The sequence below is a fragment of the Passer domesticus genome, chromosome 5 (genome assembly GCF_036417665.1).
Source record: "Passer domesticus isolate bPasDom1 chromosome 5, bPasDom1.hap1, whole genome shotgun sequence".
NCBI lineage: Eukaryota > Metazoa > Chordata > Aves > Passeriformes > Passeridae > Passer > Passer domesticus.
In genome coordinates this window covers 82,837,268-82,856,897 of record NC_087478.1, presented here as the reverse complement: position 1 = coordinate 82,856,897, position 19,630 = coordinate 82,837,268, and the positions used below count along the sequence as shown (strand labels likewise).

Sequence of the window (19,630 nt, the reverse complement as noted above, 5' to 3'; positions counted from 1 at the left end):
TTTTGATTCTTGGATTGGGACACAAATCGCAACAGTGGAAGCATAAAGAGGAATAACTGGCATACTCAGAATGCCACTGTAGGGCAAAGCTCAAGTGACACTGCCCTATAGCAGGACCTGAAAAGCTCGAAGTCCATCACTTCATAAATATATTTTGGCAAGAACGCTCTATTCTCTTTGACACATACTTCTCCTTTGTGATGACTCAGTGGTTTGTCTCTAGGACTTCCATATCCCTGACTGCTTGCACTGGGATTACTAGTAGGAGGATCACAAATTTAGGTAGTCTCATATCTGTGCAGCATTTAAAGTCAAGGAACACTGGGCTTGGCCAGTAAGACCATCACATCCAGTCTTATAATTTTCAATCTGCCTACACCTTTTAACATGAACTTGAAAAAGAGACAAAATTCCACCCTACCACTGTTGCAATAGAGAACTGAACTCTGACTTCAGATATTTTCATCCTGCTTGAGCAGGGAGGTTGTACCAGATGACCCCAGTGGTGGGTCCCTTTTAGCCTTAATCCTACTGTGATTTTCAGGGTCTTCAGAGCAAGCCTGCTGAATTTGTAATGTTCTATTTAATTAAAAAAGCTTGAACCCTGAAAGTCAAAATGCATTTATTCCTTACTGACTTGTTACCCCCCGAAGCAGAGCTGCAGCTCAGCAGACAGAGAGGGACTTCTGTCAACACCACATTTGTCACCTGTGGCCAATTTAATTGAGCAAGCTCTAAACCAGAGGTCAGCCTGTTCCATTACAGCATCATCAGGGCAACTTACCTTAACTGAAGCCAACTGAGAGCCTCTTCATCCTGAAGTGGACAAACATAAGCCTTTTACTTCAGCTCAGCAGAACTCATAGCTCATTCTAACAAGAGGTAATGAATCCCAGGAGGTGTGAGTGAACCCAACCTCTTTAAATACTTATTTAACCCTACCTCAGCTGGCAATCAAAGTTCTGGGGGTGAGGCTAGGCTGAATGAATTTCTCTTTTCTGTCCTTCTCCTGAGTAGCCCTAGTGAAGTGATCTTGGACTCTATCTTCTGAAGAGCTTAAGTGCTGGTCATAAAACCTCTAGGAGATCCTTCTCATGCTGCTGCTGGAGCTGTGACTTTGAAGACCTCCCTCCTAACAGCTGGCAATGCAAAAGCTAACTGGATGTGCTGGGCTGCAATGCCCCAGTACCCCAGGACAGCCAGGTCCCCTAACAGTGCATGTGAGAAGGTGAAGTGAACCCAAGCCTGTCTTGGATAAGTGGAAACACTGAAGACAAGGCTATTTCCTTCTTGAGGCTTTCTGAGGTGGCTGTTAGGAGAATTTCTCTCATGCAGTCCCTCTCTTGAACCCAGTGTCTAAATAACTTCTAACACAAACAGAGAAGGATTTTTATTCACTATCTCCATGTGTGCAAGGTGGGAAAAGCTAGTTAATTGCCAGCTAGTTAATTGCCAGAGGATTCCATCAGAGGAATCCTGTATGCCAAGGTTTTCCATCAGGGCAGAAGACACTAACCATGCAAAACCTCCAGCGGGAAGGGTCCTAGCAGTCCTCTTCTTTCCTCCACTGAAACTGTGCTTAAACATTCCCCAGTAATAAATATGCTTATGACTCTTAAAACATTTAAAGTTCCTTGAGGGATGAAGGTGTGTGGAGGCACTATGTTTGTTATGTTTGGGGTTATATTTTTATGTAAGGGTTTGAACCTTTTCCTCCCTGCACCGTGTCCTTAGAACAAGGCTGTGGACACTCTTTTTTTCTGAATAAAATAATCATTTAGGAAACAGAACAGTGTTTGTCAGAAAGAACAAGGGTAGAGACTGATGGTGCCAGCATGGTGGCACTTCAGGACACTTCTGGAAATCATCACTCTTGTCCTATACTGGATCCAATTTCAGCAAGAGCTCCACTCTCTCCTGTGGTTTCCACAGGGCCAAATAAGGCAAGAGTTCCTTGAGACTGAGAGCTCATCATGCTGTCCAGCAAGGAGAGGGCGGGCAGCTCAGGAGATACCAGCTGACTCCTTCCACCAAAGCACAGATACAAAATGGAGTTGCCTTCACTGCAAACCCCCTGATCAAAACTGCATTGTGCAGCAGGATTTCTGCTTCGCCTTGGTATCATATGCATCAATCCTCTGCAAAACTACTGATCCAGCTTTTACACCTCTGTGTCACTGCAAGGGAGAATCAAAGAGCTGCGTGTGCTCAGGATAAGAAGAGCTGGACAGTTCACACTTCCCAAAACCATAACTGACAGCAGATGCATTGTGGTATTTCTGTAAGAATATAAGTATATAATGAGGATTTCCCTGAGAGGCCAAATTTTCATTTATTTAGGAAACAAGTAAGTTGAAATATGATGGAGTCTCTCCATACAACAGATGCTTCAGGAGCTGAGAGTACAGATTTCTCAGAAGTGCCACATTCAGAGCAAATTAATTTTGGTTTTGAAACCCAATTTTGAGACAACCCTCCCAGACACAAGGTACTGGCTGAGGAAACAGTGGAACAGAAAATGAGACACTAGGCATTGTGTGACATCAGGAAGCACATTTCTGTTTATTTGCCTTTCTTCAACAACTCTAAGTCACCATTAGGCAAAGGAGTGCATACAAGGATGTACAAGAAAAAGATTAAAAGAGACTTCTTTATTATTGTATTCTGTGGCATGAAAGCCAAAAGCCTTTTTATTTGTTTGTTTGTTTTTAAAGGATATGTTTCTATTCTGGCTGAGGTGTTACAGTTTAGAGAACAACCTACCATCTGCAGGAAACCTCTTCAGAAAATTAGAAGTGAGCACAGCTATTTGCTGAGCTGTTTCCCTGAACAAACACTGCCAGCTGCACTATAATAGTGTTTTACCAGACACTTGTGAGTCTGTGAACCCCTAAGTTTAAAAAGAAATAGGAAATCCATCTGCAGGGTGACAAGGATGGGGAAAAGCAGCTGGAGTTGCTTCCCCCTCAGCAGATTCCCACCTGCTATAAACAAACTGTGTTTGTTCAGTACAGCCACGATCTGCCCAGGCACAGACAGCCTGCCCACAGTCCGACACACTGTCTTAGTAACTTTCATATATAGTATTAAACCCCATAGTTTGTCTCCTAATATCCTTCACACAATGCTCTGTCTGTTCACATCCACATTGTATGCTGATGAATTGGAACAGCCTCTGCCAAAATCAATGAAAATGCCTTCAGAATCAGAGTCGATGGACTCCAAAATCTGATCCACTATGTTCTCAGGGCTGGAAGAGGGAACTGGAAGTAAGGAAGTGTCTCTGTCTAGCTCAAAAGACCTGTGTGGGTCGCCAATTGAATGGAAGAGTCCTTTCTGCTGCTCAGCTGCGCTGAGTTTGCTGGAGCACTGCACTGACCCAGTGCTGGGCCTCTCCTGGTCTCCTGGCAGTGAGCTTTTCATGGTTGTCACGGAGCTCTTGGAACCGTTGTCCATGATGGTGGTGAGGTTGGAGTACCCCTGGAGCTCCAAGCAGGAGGTCATTTCTGAGACCGAGTGCCTTCGGATGCCGGTTCCGTTGGCAGCCATGCCCTCCGTTTCATACTCGGCCACCGGCGTCAGCAGCGGATTGTTGTAGCTCTTGGACCGCACCACGGGGTTCTTGGCAAGGATGTCCCCCGACTTGGAACGCCTGAAGAACCGCTTCTCTGTAAACAAAGACCCAGAGTCATACCTGCAAAGCCTCCCATTAAGGTACTAATAATTATGACTGTTCAAAAGAAATGCAAAGTCCTGATTATTCATAAGCTTTTCTGGAATGAAACTTTTCTAGAAGAAGACATTTTGCTGATTTTGTAGATTCATAGGCTTCAGATTTCCTAGCTTTCTTTAGCATACTGAAGACCCCAAATCATCTTTACAAATAGTAAGTGAGATTCCCTTATATTCACACAACTTCAGCGGCTGAAATAAAACAGTAAATACAATGAGAGAGGTGATACACAGTTGTAAACACTTCCTTTAAACAAGAGCAGAAAGTGCAATTCTGTTCTTTTTCAGGCTATAAACATTTTCACTCATTTTTAGTAGCTGAAATTTAACTTTTCCACCCATCCTGGGAAAATAAAGTCTCTTCAAATTTGGAGCATGAGGATTAAGACAGGCAGTTTTTGTACTAATTCTGGAAAAACCTTCAAAGTTCAGAGGGAGACCACCAAGAGTGACTGAAAATGTTAACTAGAGGGCAGTGCCCACAGAAACCTCTTTTTGGGGAAGCAAACCTGCCTTAAATCCAGCAGTGATTGCCTGAATGCTGTTAACCAAGTGGGGTTTAAAAAAAAAAACAAAACAGCAGATGGCAGCAAGTGAGCACTGAGCTCCCTCTCTGGCAGTAGTTCAGCGCTGGAATGTCCTGCCAGTGTGAATAAAATGACCATCATGAGCAAATGACCACCACTCAAACTCTGTGCAGGCCTCAGTGCTCAGATTCACTCCTGCTATCAGCAGAAAAAGTGGTGTGAATAATAGGTCTCACTTTTGAAGCTTTATTTCTGCTACTCTCACTCTGCCATCCCATGAAGGAGGCACAAGTGGAGCAGGGGATCAAATCACCCTCTGGAAGTCACGACAGCCTCTGCAAATAAACTCTCTGCTTTAAATCAGGATGCTGGTATATGTTCCCTCAAACATATTCCAATCTCTTCAAATTATGCTATTGTGCAATTATGTGCTTACCTAGACACAAATTCCAATCATATGCTGTACTACTAAAAAAGCCAATTTCTGTATTTAAGACTGTATTTTGCAACTGTGTCTGCCTCAGCAGTGAAATCATCTGATCCAAGTTCATTTTTGGACTTTTTTGTTGTTAGGAGTTTGAGCTGGTAATCAGAAAAGGTTCCTGGGGCCATGAACTCTGGTAACAACATGCAACATGCTAGCAAAATAGCTGAAGAGAATTAGATGCATTAGCTTAAAAGAAGCAGCCACTCACACACTAAGCTCCCTTGGATCCAGGTTCAGTGATTACAGTGAGACCCACTTCAGGAGTGTTGCTACATCTACAACCCAGACTACAGCAAGAAGAAGTGCCCAGCCCAAAAAAAACCTTCCTATCTTCTGCAGCCATGTAATCAGACATTTATTTGCTAACAACTTGTTTCACTGATGCTTTATTTTCTTTGGGTGAATTTTTTCTATCTTGACATACAAAAGCTTGTATTTAGAAAATGTCAGTTTGAGGCTCCATTTAAATGCTTGTGGCCTTTTAATGGCAAGCAGTGAATACAAAGTAGTAATCCTGAACCATTTACAGGACATAACCAGCCTCTATTTAGTCATGCAAAACTCATTTGTTTCTTGAACACCTGCTGCAACACAACCATTTTGCCATTCGGCTCCAAGGGAAAATCAACTGCTTTACTGACCATTTCTGACAAGGAAACAGACTGAACTGACTGCAGAGAAAACATGCAATTGAACTTATCTCCCTTCTGTCTGCTCTATTTAATCACACCATCCCAGTATTTACAGTAAAATACTCAGGTACTACCACGTTTCCTTTTTAATTTACACTGGTAGTATCTCCCTTGTATTTTCAACAGATTGCATTGCTATGTAGGATATTCCACCTTCATCCTGGCTGTATCTTGCCATCACAGAAGTCACCAAAGACTTCAGAGCTCCAAGAATCAGAAATTAAGCTGGAGAGAACTCAAGCTGCCACCAGGCCAGGCCACGTTTCCCCCTTGCTCCTCATGGATGCTGATGTTTGTGACAGGTAAAAAGTGTCTCAGCAGGGAAGACGCAATAATCTCCAGAGGCAATGCATGTGAAATTAAGAGATTTTTCCTTCCATGTAATATGAATTCCCACTGCTGTGTAAGACCCACTCTGTATTTCTTATCTCCATTGGGATGGAAAACAGCTTATTACGTTCTACTCTGCAGAAAGCTTTTACGTGCTAGAAGGCTTATGTGTTAGCCTTCTCAAAGACAAATTCCTACACTCTCTTCCCTAATTTTAACAGTCTTGTATGATCTTTGTCTACTAATGAACACTAATGAAAATTAACTACTGAGTACATCAGAAGTGGCTTCTTGCTTCTTCCTCTCACTGTCCATAAAGCATCCTGTGTCAAAACTCTCTTGTTAAAAGGTAGAATGGAAATGCTAAACAAACTCTAGATTCATTTTACTGATTTTTTATTACTGAGCACTTTTATGATGATCTGTTTTCATCTTTTGCCACTAAAGTTTTACTGTGACTCTGCACCTTGCATGGTTTTAAAAAAGAAGCCTGATGTACCCATGTAAGCACTGGCAGCCACCTCTTGTGCAGGCCCTGCATGGAGCAAGGTTTTGGGAAGTTCTCTGTGCTGTGCCAAATGGAGTCTATGCTGTTCTTACCCAAGATACAGGCAGAGTGCGTGAAGGGTCCGTCACTGGAATACAGACCATACGTGCCCAAGTAAGGAGAAACAACTTTCTGGATCAGGGATTCCAGTTTCAAATAATCTTCAGACACACCTTTTGACTCATGAACCCCCTGAAAAAGAGGAAATACCCAAGATGAGCACTGCCCCCTTCTATCACAAGCTCTCCTGGCTCACCAGGTCAACCAGAGAAGAGTAAGCATTTTCACTGAGTGAAAGCAAAGGTGCCCTGCAATGTGATCCCAGTTTGCTGGTACAGCTGATTCCTCTTCTGTAAAACCAAGACATGTGAATCAGACCAGAGCGACTTTTAGGACATTTAAATCCAGGAAAGTATATCCTACTTAGTGCACAGCACTCAGGGAAGGATAGAGGACATGATCTGTAAAGAAGGATTTAAAACATTCCTGGACTTTTTGCTATTGCAATCTTACAGTAACTCCCTGAATGATCACATCTGGTACCACAGGGTGTCACTGCCATCTCGGCAATACCAACAGCATTAAGAAAAAGGTGAAACTGAGACCCTCAGAAATATTTCTTCCAGGATATTTTCAACAACCAATATTTACAGTAAAGAAGTTTGTTCTCTTTCTTCATGTATCTCCTGGCACCTATCATGTTCCAGGAAAAAAAAGTCACATTATAATTAGCATGGTAACAATCACCCACAGGCAAAATGTTTAGCCTTTAGCTGTTAACTCTGCACATCCACCCCCAAGCAGACTTGATAGGCTGCAGAGGTGACAGAGAAACCTTGCAGAGTTGTATTCTTCCTTCAGCTTATGGCTGCAGAGTGTGTGCTCCCGTGTGGTCTGAGCAGAGCCCCATACACTCTTGAGTAGGATACCTCTTGCAATATGGAGCAAATTCACACTTTCCACATGCTCAACACATCGTGTCGCAGAATTAAGATCCTAAATGAAATACTCAGCAAGAACTCTGCCAGAATTTAGGAGATTTCATGATGTATTCCTGAGCTACTGTAAAAAGAAAGTGACTGGGATGAAAGCCTCCAGAGAGCAATACAAAGACCAGATGAGTAAAGCTGCAACACTTCCTTCAGCATGTGAAAGGATCCTGACATTCAGGATGTGTTCACAGCTCAGTATGACTCACCAACCAGAGTCCAGAGTGACTCTCAGATGTTTTCTGAATGGCTGACTCCACCCCCTGCTTGCTGCACTGCCTCTGTGCTGCCTCGTCACTTGATAAAAGTTTATGAATGGAAAATGAATAATGGCTAACGGAGAATTCAAATTTGGACAGAATGTGAATTTGGACAGAATTTGAATTCCAGTTCAACAGTTTTTAAATAACAAATAATGGTGTTTGGTGATGTGCTACGTCCTGAAAAACTTTGGGACAGCCACAAATACAAATTTGAGCACAAACGCATATCCAGTGGATCCAAATCCTTGCAGACATCAAAGGAACAGTAGAATGAGCCCACAGTTATTTCACCAGGCAAAATTAACATTGGAATAATTCAGAATATTTAATGAAGGTGCTCATATTACTTCCAAGTCATTACTGGCCTATTGAGATCTGTTCCAGGGTTTCTAAATCTGCTGGGATTTAGTCAAGCTCTCAGAAAGGCAACATGCCTGCTACCTTACTACATATTAACAAGCCCATCATGAGCACATCAAGCAAAGGCCAGGGCTTAGGATGTCCTGCATCAGGCTCCCACACTAAATACCTCTGGAACTGGTCTCCTAAACATGACATATATGAGTGATATTTAACATTGCTCATGCCCAGGCCTTGCTGTAGAGCTTTATTTACTTTTCTACCATTTTAGTATTTTTTGTACTTGTGAAAGACAAGTAGCTAAATATCAGCTGTGATATTTAGCTATTGCACGGTGGGGAACTGCAAGGAGTTATTTTAAAAATGGATGGTCTAGAACAAAATTAAGTGAACCGAGACAACCTTGCCTCTGAGAACTGTTTCTTGGTAACCAAAACCAAGAACAACAAAAAAAGAAGTTGCCCTACTTCTAGAAAAGACAGAGAAGGAGGAAGAAAAATGGAAAAGGATAGTGAGGAGAGACTGAGAGGGAGAGGGGAGACAGAGAAGGAAAGCAGGACGGGGAGTGGCTGTCGAGGTCCAGGTAGGGGGTATGAGCTGTGCACAGCTCCAGAGAGGGGCGGCCCCACAGACACGGCCCCACAGGCCACGGCCCCACAGGCCACGGCCCCACAGGCCACGGCCCCACAGGCCACGGCCCCACAGGCACGGCCCCACAGGCACGGACCCACAGGCACGGCCCCACAGGCACGGCCCCACAGGCACGGCCCCACAGGCCGTGGCCCCACAGGCACGGCCCCACAGGCACGGACCCACAGGCCATGGCGGGGATCATCGCGGCAGTGGCCGGATCGAAGGCAGGCAGGGCTGACACAAGTGACTCAAGGACACAGGGAGGCAGGACAGACACGAGGACCAAGAAGTGCCAGCAGGGGCAGGAGAGCCAAAAGGCAGGCTGGAGCCAGGGAAAAAAGGACAAAAGCAGCCTAAGGCCAGGACAAAGGAGCAGAGCTCAGCAGGCTCCTCAGTAGGAGCCAAAGCAAAACCACAAGACTCAAAAGGCCCCCAGACCCAAAAAGCCCCAAGAAAACAAATCTGGAAAGGCCCCCGGAGCTTGTGATGCAGTTACTTCCATAGCCCCTGGCTGCTCCCCAAGTCTGCCTGCTGGCCCAGTCCAGCCTTCCACTGCGGAGTGCAGTGTCCCCTGTGAGCTCTGAAATGGTTGCCAGGCAAAGCCCCGCAGAGACAAGGCTTTCTCCCATCTTCTTCTACTTGTCTCCCCCACATGCCTCTGACAATCAGTGTTGAGACAAATCAAAACTAAATTGGCTCCTCACAAACCCCAGTAACTCACTAGTGCCACACTGCTCAAAAACTTACTCTTACCACCAGCAGAACTGTATGAGCAACAGAAGTGTCCTTGCCTGTTGGTGCCTTAACACTGAGTTCCTATTAGCCTTCAGGTCTGAAGAGTTCTTTTGGTTTTGAATTATATGTTCTGATGAACTCATCAAAAGCCAGAGCTATATTCTGCATGGACAGCTGCTCTTGCAAGGATACAAAGAGACTTCCAGCAGTTCTGCTGGGCTGGGATAGGCTCCTGTGGTAAGATGAGAGGATGGAGAGTTGACCCCCAAGCTACAGCCGCTGGGACACCTCTCCATCATGTGGCCGGGGGCTGTGCAGGGCACAGACTCACCTCATCCCCACCACTGCTGTCCTGCAGAGCCCACTGGCTCTCTGTTCCTGAGTAACACTCCCTTCTCTGAAAAACCCAGCTTCCTCACCACCTGATTCTTCTTCAGTCTTGCCCTCAACCTTTATTTCTGTTCTCTCAAAGCATTGTTAATCTCCACCTCTTTTTCATTTCAGCATCTTTTAGTTGCCACCTTTGAAGTGAAGAGGCCACTGAATTCTACCATTACAGTGTAAAACCACTCAGTATTGACACAGCCTGCTATTAGTTTTAATCCTCAGTTCTGTATTCCAAGGGATATGTATAAAAACATACTGAAAACTCATAAAATATGGGGTGTTTGCTGCAGCCAGTGCTGACTTCTGCACTGCGCCCTTGCACAAACATGCTCTATTACCTGTGACATCCTCTACACTGACCATTGTTCTAAGCTTTTCTGCAGGAGCTTGATGGAGCAACCCCCTTAAACCTTTTACTTGCTGTGGAGCTTCTGCCAGAACAAGAGCATAAAAGGGTGCAGATCCCATCCTGACCCTGCAAACCAGTGGTTTTCCTGCATTCCTTTTGGATGTGATACTCAATGACAAGCATCCTCTGGGCCTCTATGTTACCAAATACAAGTACATCCCAAAGTTTAGCAAGGACAATTTCAGCTTTCCCAATCTAAACTGTCCATATGATGTAATGACATTCTCACTTATTTTGTTTTGATTTAGGTGCCAGGCCCAAGAGTGCATTTAAACTCCTGTCTCCCTACCAGAGGTTTCTAACCCATCCCCTGTGCCACATGTACTATGACCTGTTTTTGTAACACCAAATTCAGTAGAAAAGCACTTCTAGTAGAAGCTTGGGGATGGAGGAAAGTATAGTTATTATAAATGTTTCATATATCTGTACGTAAAGACAGATAAATAGATAGTTAAGTATGTGTAGACATCTGTACACCCACCTACATCAGTATCTATAAGAAGTTCTTTTTAGACCCTTCCCCAAATTTCTAAGTGATTGGTGCTTATAAAGGCAAACGAAATGAGCCTTAGAGTTAAGGCAACTTGGATTGTTAGTTGTGTCACAACAGTTTCTGAAGAAATGACGACAGGACTTGAAAGTCATCAATAAAATGATAATGATAATAAAGTATTTTGCTGTCATTTTGGCAGCTTATGCTTCTTCTTGTACTTCTTCTGCTCAATGCCTTACTATTTCAGTATTTCACTATGAAGCAATAAAGCAAAAGCCACAAGGCTGGCTGCTTAGCTTACAATAAGCTCTATCACAATTTGGAGAAAAAATAAAACTTGGAGCATTATCAGTAAAACAGAGATTCTACCTGTATCTTTAATGCAATATTTGCTCTGCAGACCTGCAAAAACCTACTGTAAAAGATATCTGTTGCCTTTCATCAATGTCCTTTCATGAACCCAATCTCATTTTAGCAGAAGAATTTCATGCTTCTCTGTGACTGTGAGATGTATCTATTAAATTCCTTTCAAAGGAATGAAATAGACCTGACCTATTTATTTTGCAATTGAGGGCCAAAACAGCTCAATATCAAATATCTGCAAGCACCTTAGTACTTTTGGAAGAGTGGAACTGCTGGATCAAATCCTCATGCTGATCACACTGTTTCAAAACACAACAAGGGTCACCTCATTATGTCTCCATTTGGAAAGGATTATCATGTAATATTATATAGAGTCTGCCCTACTCTGAAGGCGTGGGGATAATGGGGATTTGAGTCTTGAATAAGTAATTACTGTTGCAAATGGAAGACATCTATCAAGAACAGAGACATGTATTACTTACTGCATGAGATACAGTACCCAAGTCCAAAACTTCATTAACCTTAATTAAATGGTTTTGAAACCAAATTTTTTCTGTAGTAATTCAAATGCATTAAAAGGGGCCCTATGCATGACTGGTTTTGATATGTAAACATGCAAGCACTCCCAGAAGGGCCACATCCTTAAAGACTACGGGTTATTTACTTTATGAAGACACTGTCCCATCTGCTGGACCAGCCACGCGCATGGGCTCCACTGCTACGCTTGAGTGTGGCAGTGGAATAAAACTTTTATTTAGGAACAAAACCCCATAAGTGAAATCCACAATCATTCCAGTAAGTAGGGATGCACCAAACTGCTCAGGTTTGCATCCCTGTTAATTCTGCAAACTAACCACAAACTCCTACTGAGCTTTTGAAGGGCACAAGGGCTTCTTGTGAAAGCACAAAGGAAAGAATAAATGAGTAAACAGGTATGTTCAGAAGAATAGGTAGGGGATTTGTACCTAAGCACATAAAGCCACAGCCTCCTTTTTCAATATGTACAATCGCCTCCTTTTTCAATATGTACAATGATAGAATCAGAGAATGGTTTGGGTTGGAAGGGACCTCAAAGCTTATCTCATCCCATCCCCTGCAGGGACACCTTCCACTAGACCAGGGTGTTCCAAACCCCATCCAACCTGGCCTTGGACAATTGCACAGGTGGGGCACCCACAGCTTCTTTGGGCAATCTGTGCTAGGGTCTCACCACTGCAACAGGGAAGAATTTCTTCTGTATATAGGATTTATTTAAGCTTTAAAGTCCTAAAGGAAAAGCAACCTCAGGCAGGCATTGAAAAATGTAAAGGGTCCCTCTCAAAGATAACCTTAAAACATGTTCAGTGTTCATTACTTTAACCTTTTACATGCTATTCTTCAAAGCACTCCAAATATGGAATGCTTTGAATATTTTTTTTCGGTGTACATAAATTATAACAAAAAATACTGCTAAGCCATTATTAACATTGTAACTAGGCACATGCTACCTGACTTGTAAAGCTGCCAGGAACATGAACTATTTTGATAACATTTGCCACAATTTTTCTTTACCTAAATAAATTTTTAGAAATCAGCAAATGTCCTTGCTTTCGTTTACCACGGCAACAAAATAAGCACAATCACAAGTCTGTACTTCTGTTTCCTATTACATTAATTCTCCCCACCCTATTCTTCCCTCAAAGAAGTGAACATGCAGGTAAGTAATCCTGGCATTGCTCCAGCTTGGTGGAGGATACAAACCTGCCTGCAGCCTCTGTCCCTCTGCAACTAGGTGGTCCTTGCTGCACCCAGGCTCTTTATTCACCATTACAACATAAATACTTTCATTTTTTCTTTCAAAAAGGACTCCTAACATTTCATGATAGTGTCAGCACTTCCAAGTGACTGTAAACCAGGCTGCCCAAGCCCAGCCCATTGGGGAGCTGCTCTGAGTCGAAAAGGAATCCAGAAATTAGTCACCTGCCTTACACCACTTCTCACCTGGTCTTGGTTACTTCCTTTCCTCAGGCTCTGGTAAGAAACTCAGACATGAAGCAATTCCCCAAAGACAGACAGCCATGAAAATGAATGACAGCCACTATTTAGGCTGCTGGTAGTTTGGTCCATATCCTTAGACAGTCTGATTGAATTAGGATACAGAATTTTAGGCTTCCCACACTCTTCTGAGCAGAGGTAGGGTGTGTTATGTTCCTGTCTCAAGGAAACCTGGCACATGGCAGAATGGGAGTTGGGTTTGTGCATCCGTTGCTGCTTATTCCTCTCTCTTCTTACCCCAAAAAACTAGATGAGAAGCTGCAGATCTCCTTTTTACCTGTACTAGGAAGCGAAGAGGTGGCAAATCCCCACCATTAACAGCCTGTGCAGACAGACCAATAATGAAATACAGCTGTACTGGGTTTGCATGGCAAAGCTTTGGTAGCAAGGTGGGGGGTACAAGGGTGGCTTCTGCAAGAAGAAGCTGCTGGAAGCTTCCTCCATGTCTGGCAGAGACAGTCCCTGGCAGTTCCAAAGATGAATGTGCTTCAGGACAAGGCTGGGCCAATTAGAAATGGTGGTAATGCCTCTGCGATAATGTATTTCAGAAAAAAGGAAAAAAGAAGTTTTTGCACAGCTGTAATTGCAGCCAGAGAAGAGTGAAGTGAGAATATGTGAGAGAAAACTCAGCAGACACCAAGGTCAGTGAAGAAGGAGGGGGAGAAGGTGTTCCAGGCAGAGGAGCTGGGATTCCTCTGCGACCATGGTGAGGTCCATCCACCAGCAGCCTGTGAAGGAGACCCATGCCAGAGCAGGGGGATGCCTGAGAGGAGGCTGTGACCCCATGGGAGGGCTGTGGAAGGAGGGGGCCGTGCTGGAGCAGCCTGTCCCTGAAAGACCGTACCCATGGTAAGGTGACCCATGCTGCAGCAGTTTGATGGGGAGCGTTGCCCATGGAATGGGCTCACACTGCAGCAGTTTCCAGGGATCTGTTGCCTGTGAGATGAACTTACACTGGAGAAGTTCATGGAGAACTGTCTCCCGTGGGACAGACCCCATGGTGCAAGCAGGGGAGCAAGTCCTTTCCCGAAGCAGTGGGAGAAACAGTGGGTGATGAACTGATCATAACCCCCATTCCCTGCCTCCCTGCCCAGCTGGAGTAGGAGGTATAGCTGGGAAGGAGGGGTGTGGGAAGAAGATGTTTTTAAAGTTTTATTTCTCATTATCCTGCTCTGGTTTTGTTAGCCATAAATTCAATTAGTATCTCTAATTAGGCTCTCTTGCCTGTAACAGTATTTGATGAGAGATCTCTCCTGGTCCTTACCTCAACCCTTTTTTGTGTGTTCTCTCCCCTGTCCAGCTGTGGAGGTGAGTGATGAGAGAGGCTTTGGTGGGTGCCTGGCATCCAACCCACTACACAGGAGCCCGCTCCTGGATCATGGAGCAGCTTCTGCCCCAGTGCTCTGGGAATTACAGCCTGTTCACAAGTATTTGGTAGTGCAGCATGATATAAAACAAAGATGAAATTTTCTTCCTAAGTATTTCTGATAGCCACCAGCACAAGAATAATATATTCACCACCCCATCCAGCTGCCTTGAAATCTTGACAATTGGTGAGTTACACTGATGGAAAAATGATTTACCCTAAAAATCCTGCAATGCAACAGACCAGAGAACTAAGCACAGAACTCACAACAGCTGAAGACAAAAGAGCTACAGCTAAAACTATCACATCCTCTGGCCACCTCATGCACACCCTAAAGGGATGTCTCATATATGGCAAGAGACCACTAACAAGCCTGGCTGCTGGCTGTTCTTGCTACCTGCTTTTCATTGATGTTTGCCTTACATAATTCCACTTCAGGGCCTTAGATGGATCCCAATCTGGCCATCACTCTCTCATGCCTGATTCCTTCCATTTTAAAACTTTGCTTCATCCCTTTGACATCTGCTGCTTCACAATACCCCACACCCACCCTGAGCTCCTCTTTCAGTCCATGGGCAAGCCCCCTGTCATCTGCTGAGCTCCTCTGCCACACAAGCCCCTCTGCATTCACCTTTACCAGAGGCTGCTTCAGTTGTGGGTCAACAGCTGCACACACATTGCCTCAAGTAACTCCTCACTCATCTGTGTATTAATATCATCATAAACAACTATTAAACACCCAAAGTGCTTTTAATTGACCAGCAGTAACTCAGTGTTTCACTCAGTACTTATAAAAAATCACAGGTTCTGTGTTTTTCGGTTCTGACTAATAGTACCCACCACTTGCAACACCTAGGAATGGCTCAGCTGCTTTTCACATCCCTCTTTAGCACAGGCTATTAAGAGACCATTTACCTAATAAATTATACATTGAAAAGTATCTCTAGTGTCTAAAGGTACCCTAAAAACTGGATGCAATGGAGGAACTACTTCATGCCCACCTCAAACTTGTGGTTGTGCTAAATCAATGACTGGTCATTGACTAAAGGCTGGAGCACTCACCTTGAGCTTTAACACTTCAGCTGATCAGCATGTGTGCATGAGTAAGTATTGGTGCAAAGGATTGTCTTCTGCTTCAACTGACAAACTGCTGGATAGCTTTTAAATGAAAAAATAAAAAAGAATAAAATAAAACACAAATAAAATCTGTATTCCTCGAGACCCAGGGGAACACACAAACCAGACCTTCTGGACCCAAGCCCCAGGCCCTGCCAGTAACAGACACAGCACTGAGGGACGCACAGCATGGCTTGGTGCTTAGGTTACCAACTTCTGAACTCAGGAAAGAAAAGAGGAAAAGGCAAAGTTCTGGATTATTTAACAAAGTCATTTCAGCAATGATCACTCTCGGTAACTTAATGGAACAGAAGAGCAAAGTCTTCTGCCCACAGACAAGAAGTGGCTGTGTATGGCTCAGCTCATGGCCAGATAAAACACTCTGGACCTCAGTCTGCCGTAGCATCCTCTGTATGGGGACATCAGGGGCACCCTTGGTGGCTGGACTTGCCCTTGTCTGCCAACAAAATGCTGAAACAGTTCTGACCTGGTGCTATGTGAAAGGAAACACTGCCAGAAGCATTTACAGGGTCAGTTCTGAAAGCAAAGTGAGGTCCTGCCCTCATGTATTGCCCTGTCTTAACCACACAGGCAAACAGCTAACAAGTGTACCTATTTTCTGCTTAAAAGCAGCAGATTCCTTGGAGAAAAGGAAAACTCAATATGACAGAAGAAACACTCAGGCAATGGTGATAATCTGACACATACTGGATAACAATCATTGCCCAGACACTCCCATAGAAAACTGAAATTTAGTCACAAGGCAGAAGCAGAATAATATCCATTGTGAAAATACATGATTCAGCTAACACTGGTGGTGGAGACTTTTGGTGCAGCGCAGTCTGCACACCCTGGTGACCACATAAACAGCAAGATGTGCTGCTGGGCATAGCCAAATAGAGAGCAGCAGCCTTGCTTGTGACACATTTGGAAACCAGTGCCCTTATAGGTCAGGACAACTTGTTATCCCACTTTACTGCATTGCAACCTTCAGGAACTTGAGTAACATACACCAACCCTGCCTCAGGGCAGGCAAGAAATCACCATGGGGACAAGCTGGAGACAAATGGGTCGCTAGTCCTTTCCACATGCACAGCATATGCTCCCAGTTACACTGTGGTTCATATTCTGGATGGAGATGTGCAGTGCTCCATGTTCCTTAGAAGAGACAGATGCACACACTTTACAGCCAGCCATCCGATTTGCACCAATCTTCTGGACAAAATCACAGACTACTCACAGACAAACCTACGGCAGCAAAGTTACATTATGGTTTGCTTAGTTGAGAAGAGGCCTCAGGAGCTGTTGCCATCTATGCACAGCTTTTGTTTGCTCTGCAGCACTGTTTCATTGTCTAAACCCATCCAGCACAGGCTCTGGATGAGACCACAGTGGTTCTTGGAGCAGCAAGTGTTGCCCAAGAGCTGAAGCCTTCCTGTAGCACACAGCTGTTCAGGAGCTGCTGCTCTTTCTGCACCACACAGCATTGTCCTGGAAGTCTCCTCTTCACATGCCCTCCATCTTCAGTGGCCATGCACAGCACTCTGAGGAAAAACTCAAAGATCTCGCTCTTATACCCACTGTAGGAACTCACACACAAGAAGGAGGGCTCTCTCATCTCCAATGCCCACCTTGTTCCCAGGATGTCAGTCCTGCAGAGCAAATCCTGCAGTATTATACAAATTTATATAGCAGTATTATACTACATTTGTGTAGCACCATCTGGCCTCCATTTACACATGCACACAATGCAAACTGATGAGTAAACTCATGGAAGTATTAGATGTGATAATGGATTCTTCTCAGCTTTTGCTAACTTGACACCAAGGGTAATGCAATGCATAGAATCAGCCATGCAGTTTCAGACCTTAAAGTTAACTAAATTCAACATTTTCTTGCCAACAGTGATAGCAAGAGAAATGCACAAAGAAAGGAAATAGGGCATGCTCAGTGCAGGCTTTCTTGGAGGATATGCTGGTGCTTCTAGTGAACAGGGATGTAAAAACTTGCTGCATGGGACTCTGCAGTAGCCCTTAAGCATAATCAATCTGTGCTAGAAATTATTTAACAGTCAAGATGAAGATTGTCAATAAATTATAGAATAACTAATTTCCAGATATAAAGAACCAGCTTAGCTATTGAGTTCTCTGAACAGAGGAGAGGATGGATCTTTTTGGTACTTTAGAAAAGTACTTTTCTTGTGTGGTTGCAGCTTCCCTATTCAGGAGTAGGGTGCATGCAGTTCTGAATCCTTCAGCTCAGTCACCCTCAAAGACAATGTTTCCTCCATTTGCTTCAGTTTGTGCTCACTGACACTGAGCACCACAGAGAAGAGTTTGGTTCCATTTTCTTTACATTCTCTCTTCAAGTATTTGTAACAAGATGCCCCTGAGACATCTCTCTCCATGCTGCACAGCCCCAGCTCTCTCAGTCCTTCCTCACAGGCTTTCCTCCTGTCCCTTTACCACCTTCACAGTGCTTTGTTGGAGTCTCTCCAGGAGGTCCACGCCTCTCCTGCCCTGAGGAGCCCAGAGCTGCACACAGCACTGCAGGTGTGCTCTGCTGAGCAGAGGGGCAGGATCACCTCTCTGACCTGCTGACAGTACTTTGTCTAATGCAGCCCAGGACACCACTGGCCATCCTTGCAGCCAGGGCACACTGCTAGCACAAGTTCTACTAGTTCCAACGGGGCTCAGCTTCTGGAGCACTCTGCTTGAGGACTCTATTTGAAAGCTTCAAGTCCCATAAAGTATTGAATAAACTCACTGTGAGGGATTACAAGATCAACTAATGTATTTTGGAGAGACATCTGGCTAATTAAATGCCCTGCATCCAAGGAACTGGGAGCAAGGGACAAAGACTGAGAATTGAATGTACCTGCTCCTGCTTCTAGCCCACTTGTCCATGTTTGCCAGGCTTTGTTTGTCTAGAAAACTTTGGGTACTTCTCCTGGGTTTCCCTGATGATGCATGCTACTTTCATCCCAAGCAAACAACTCTGACATGTTTTACACTTTAGGAAATAGATTCAAAACAGAATCAAAACTGCTTCAAGAAGGGACTAAATTTTGCTTTGGTGAAGCCTGTGTTGACTAAGCTGACCTGATCTGCTGAAACCCTTCCCCACAGGGGTTCCTCTCCCGCAGTCCAAAGGCAAAACAAGAAAATGTGCCTGGGCTGGGAAGAAACAGAAGTCACACCTTTGCAGCCTGGAACAAGCTCGAAGAATGTAGTTTATCCTTGAGAGGGCTCTTTGAGCCCAGTGTGGGGGGCTGAGAATTCACAATGGACTCACTTTCGGTAACCCTCTTGGACTATACTATGTGTGTTTGTAAGGTATTACCTCATGGCAGAATGAAGTGGGAAAAGCAGGACTCGTACATCACACATTCTTATATGCCACAAGTCACCAAAACCCCTGTGAAGTTAACATTTTTATACCAGTTTACAACCATGGGAAGCTGTGCCTTATGCATTACATGCATAAGTATCCTTTTTGCACATGCTGGACAGATGCAGCTGCATCATTCATGGCTGTATTGTTATGTGCCCTCGATAGCCTTGCCTCACATTATTTTTTCCTCTTCTCATTTTATCCTAAAGCACTGGCATATCGGTAAAGCCCGTACTTCTTGCTTTTCTCATAGCAACAGCAGTCACAGGAGGGAGAGGCACAGGAGCTTGCCATTGCCATACTGACAAAAGTCAGCACTTCAGATCCCTGTTACTGCCCCAGAAAGAAAGATCTTGTCACATTCACTTTAATCTCCAGCAAGTGCCAAATTATGTCAATGTCAGTGTCAGAAGCTGCTCTGTCTCTTCCTTCCTTTCACTGGTAGCAATGAGGCACAGATAAAAGATAAGGAAGACAAAACACCCAGCCATGGTTTGTGTTCAGCTGGTGAGTTTTTCAAATGGCTTGGCTGCATAAGGATAGGCAGCAAACAGATTTTTCTTTCTGGAAAGAACCAAACACTAGAAGCAGGTTAGTCTCTGCCTGACCTACAGATATCCAATGTCTTATGTTTCTTTAAATTGTCATTAAACATTTTATATGGAACTGCAAAAGAAAAAGCAGAAAGATAAGGACCAGTAAAAGATATTAAATTATTGAGAATTCAAAGTAAGTTACTTTGAAGCATTAAATACAGTGCTTAGAATTCTGCAG

At 44.1% G+C, this 19,630-nt stretch overlaps 1 protein-coding gene and 1 long non-coding RNA gene across 12 annotated transcripts in view; one reads left to right on the top strand and one right to left on the bottom strand.

Moving 5' to 3' along the window:
- The window catches only part of PRR5 (proline rich 5), a 130,420-nt gene that overhangs the window by 9,430 nt on the left and 101,360 nt on the right, over positions 1 to 19,630 (bottom strand). For all 11 annotated transcript variants that reach the window (XM_064421517.1, XM_064421519.1, XM_064421515.1 and 8 more), the window contains 2 exons: positions 6,369 to 6,507; positions 785 to 3,668 (listed from right to left, as the gene is read on the bottom strand). In XM_064421517.1, the coding sequence (XP_064277587.1) occupies positions 3,118 to 3,668; positions 6,369 to 6,507 (690 nt within the window). In that variant the 3' untranslated portion in view covers positions 785 to 3,117. The remainder of the gene's footprint in view (positions 1 to 784; positions 3,669 to 6,368; positions 6,508 to 19,630) is intronic.
- LOC135301183 (uncharacterized) lies at positions 3,574 to 6,033 on the top strand. Its single transcript, XR_010362923.1, has 2 exons — positions 3,574 to 3,714; positions 5,565 to 6,033. It is a non-coding gene; the product is annotated as an uncharacterized LOC135301183 (long non-coding RNA).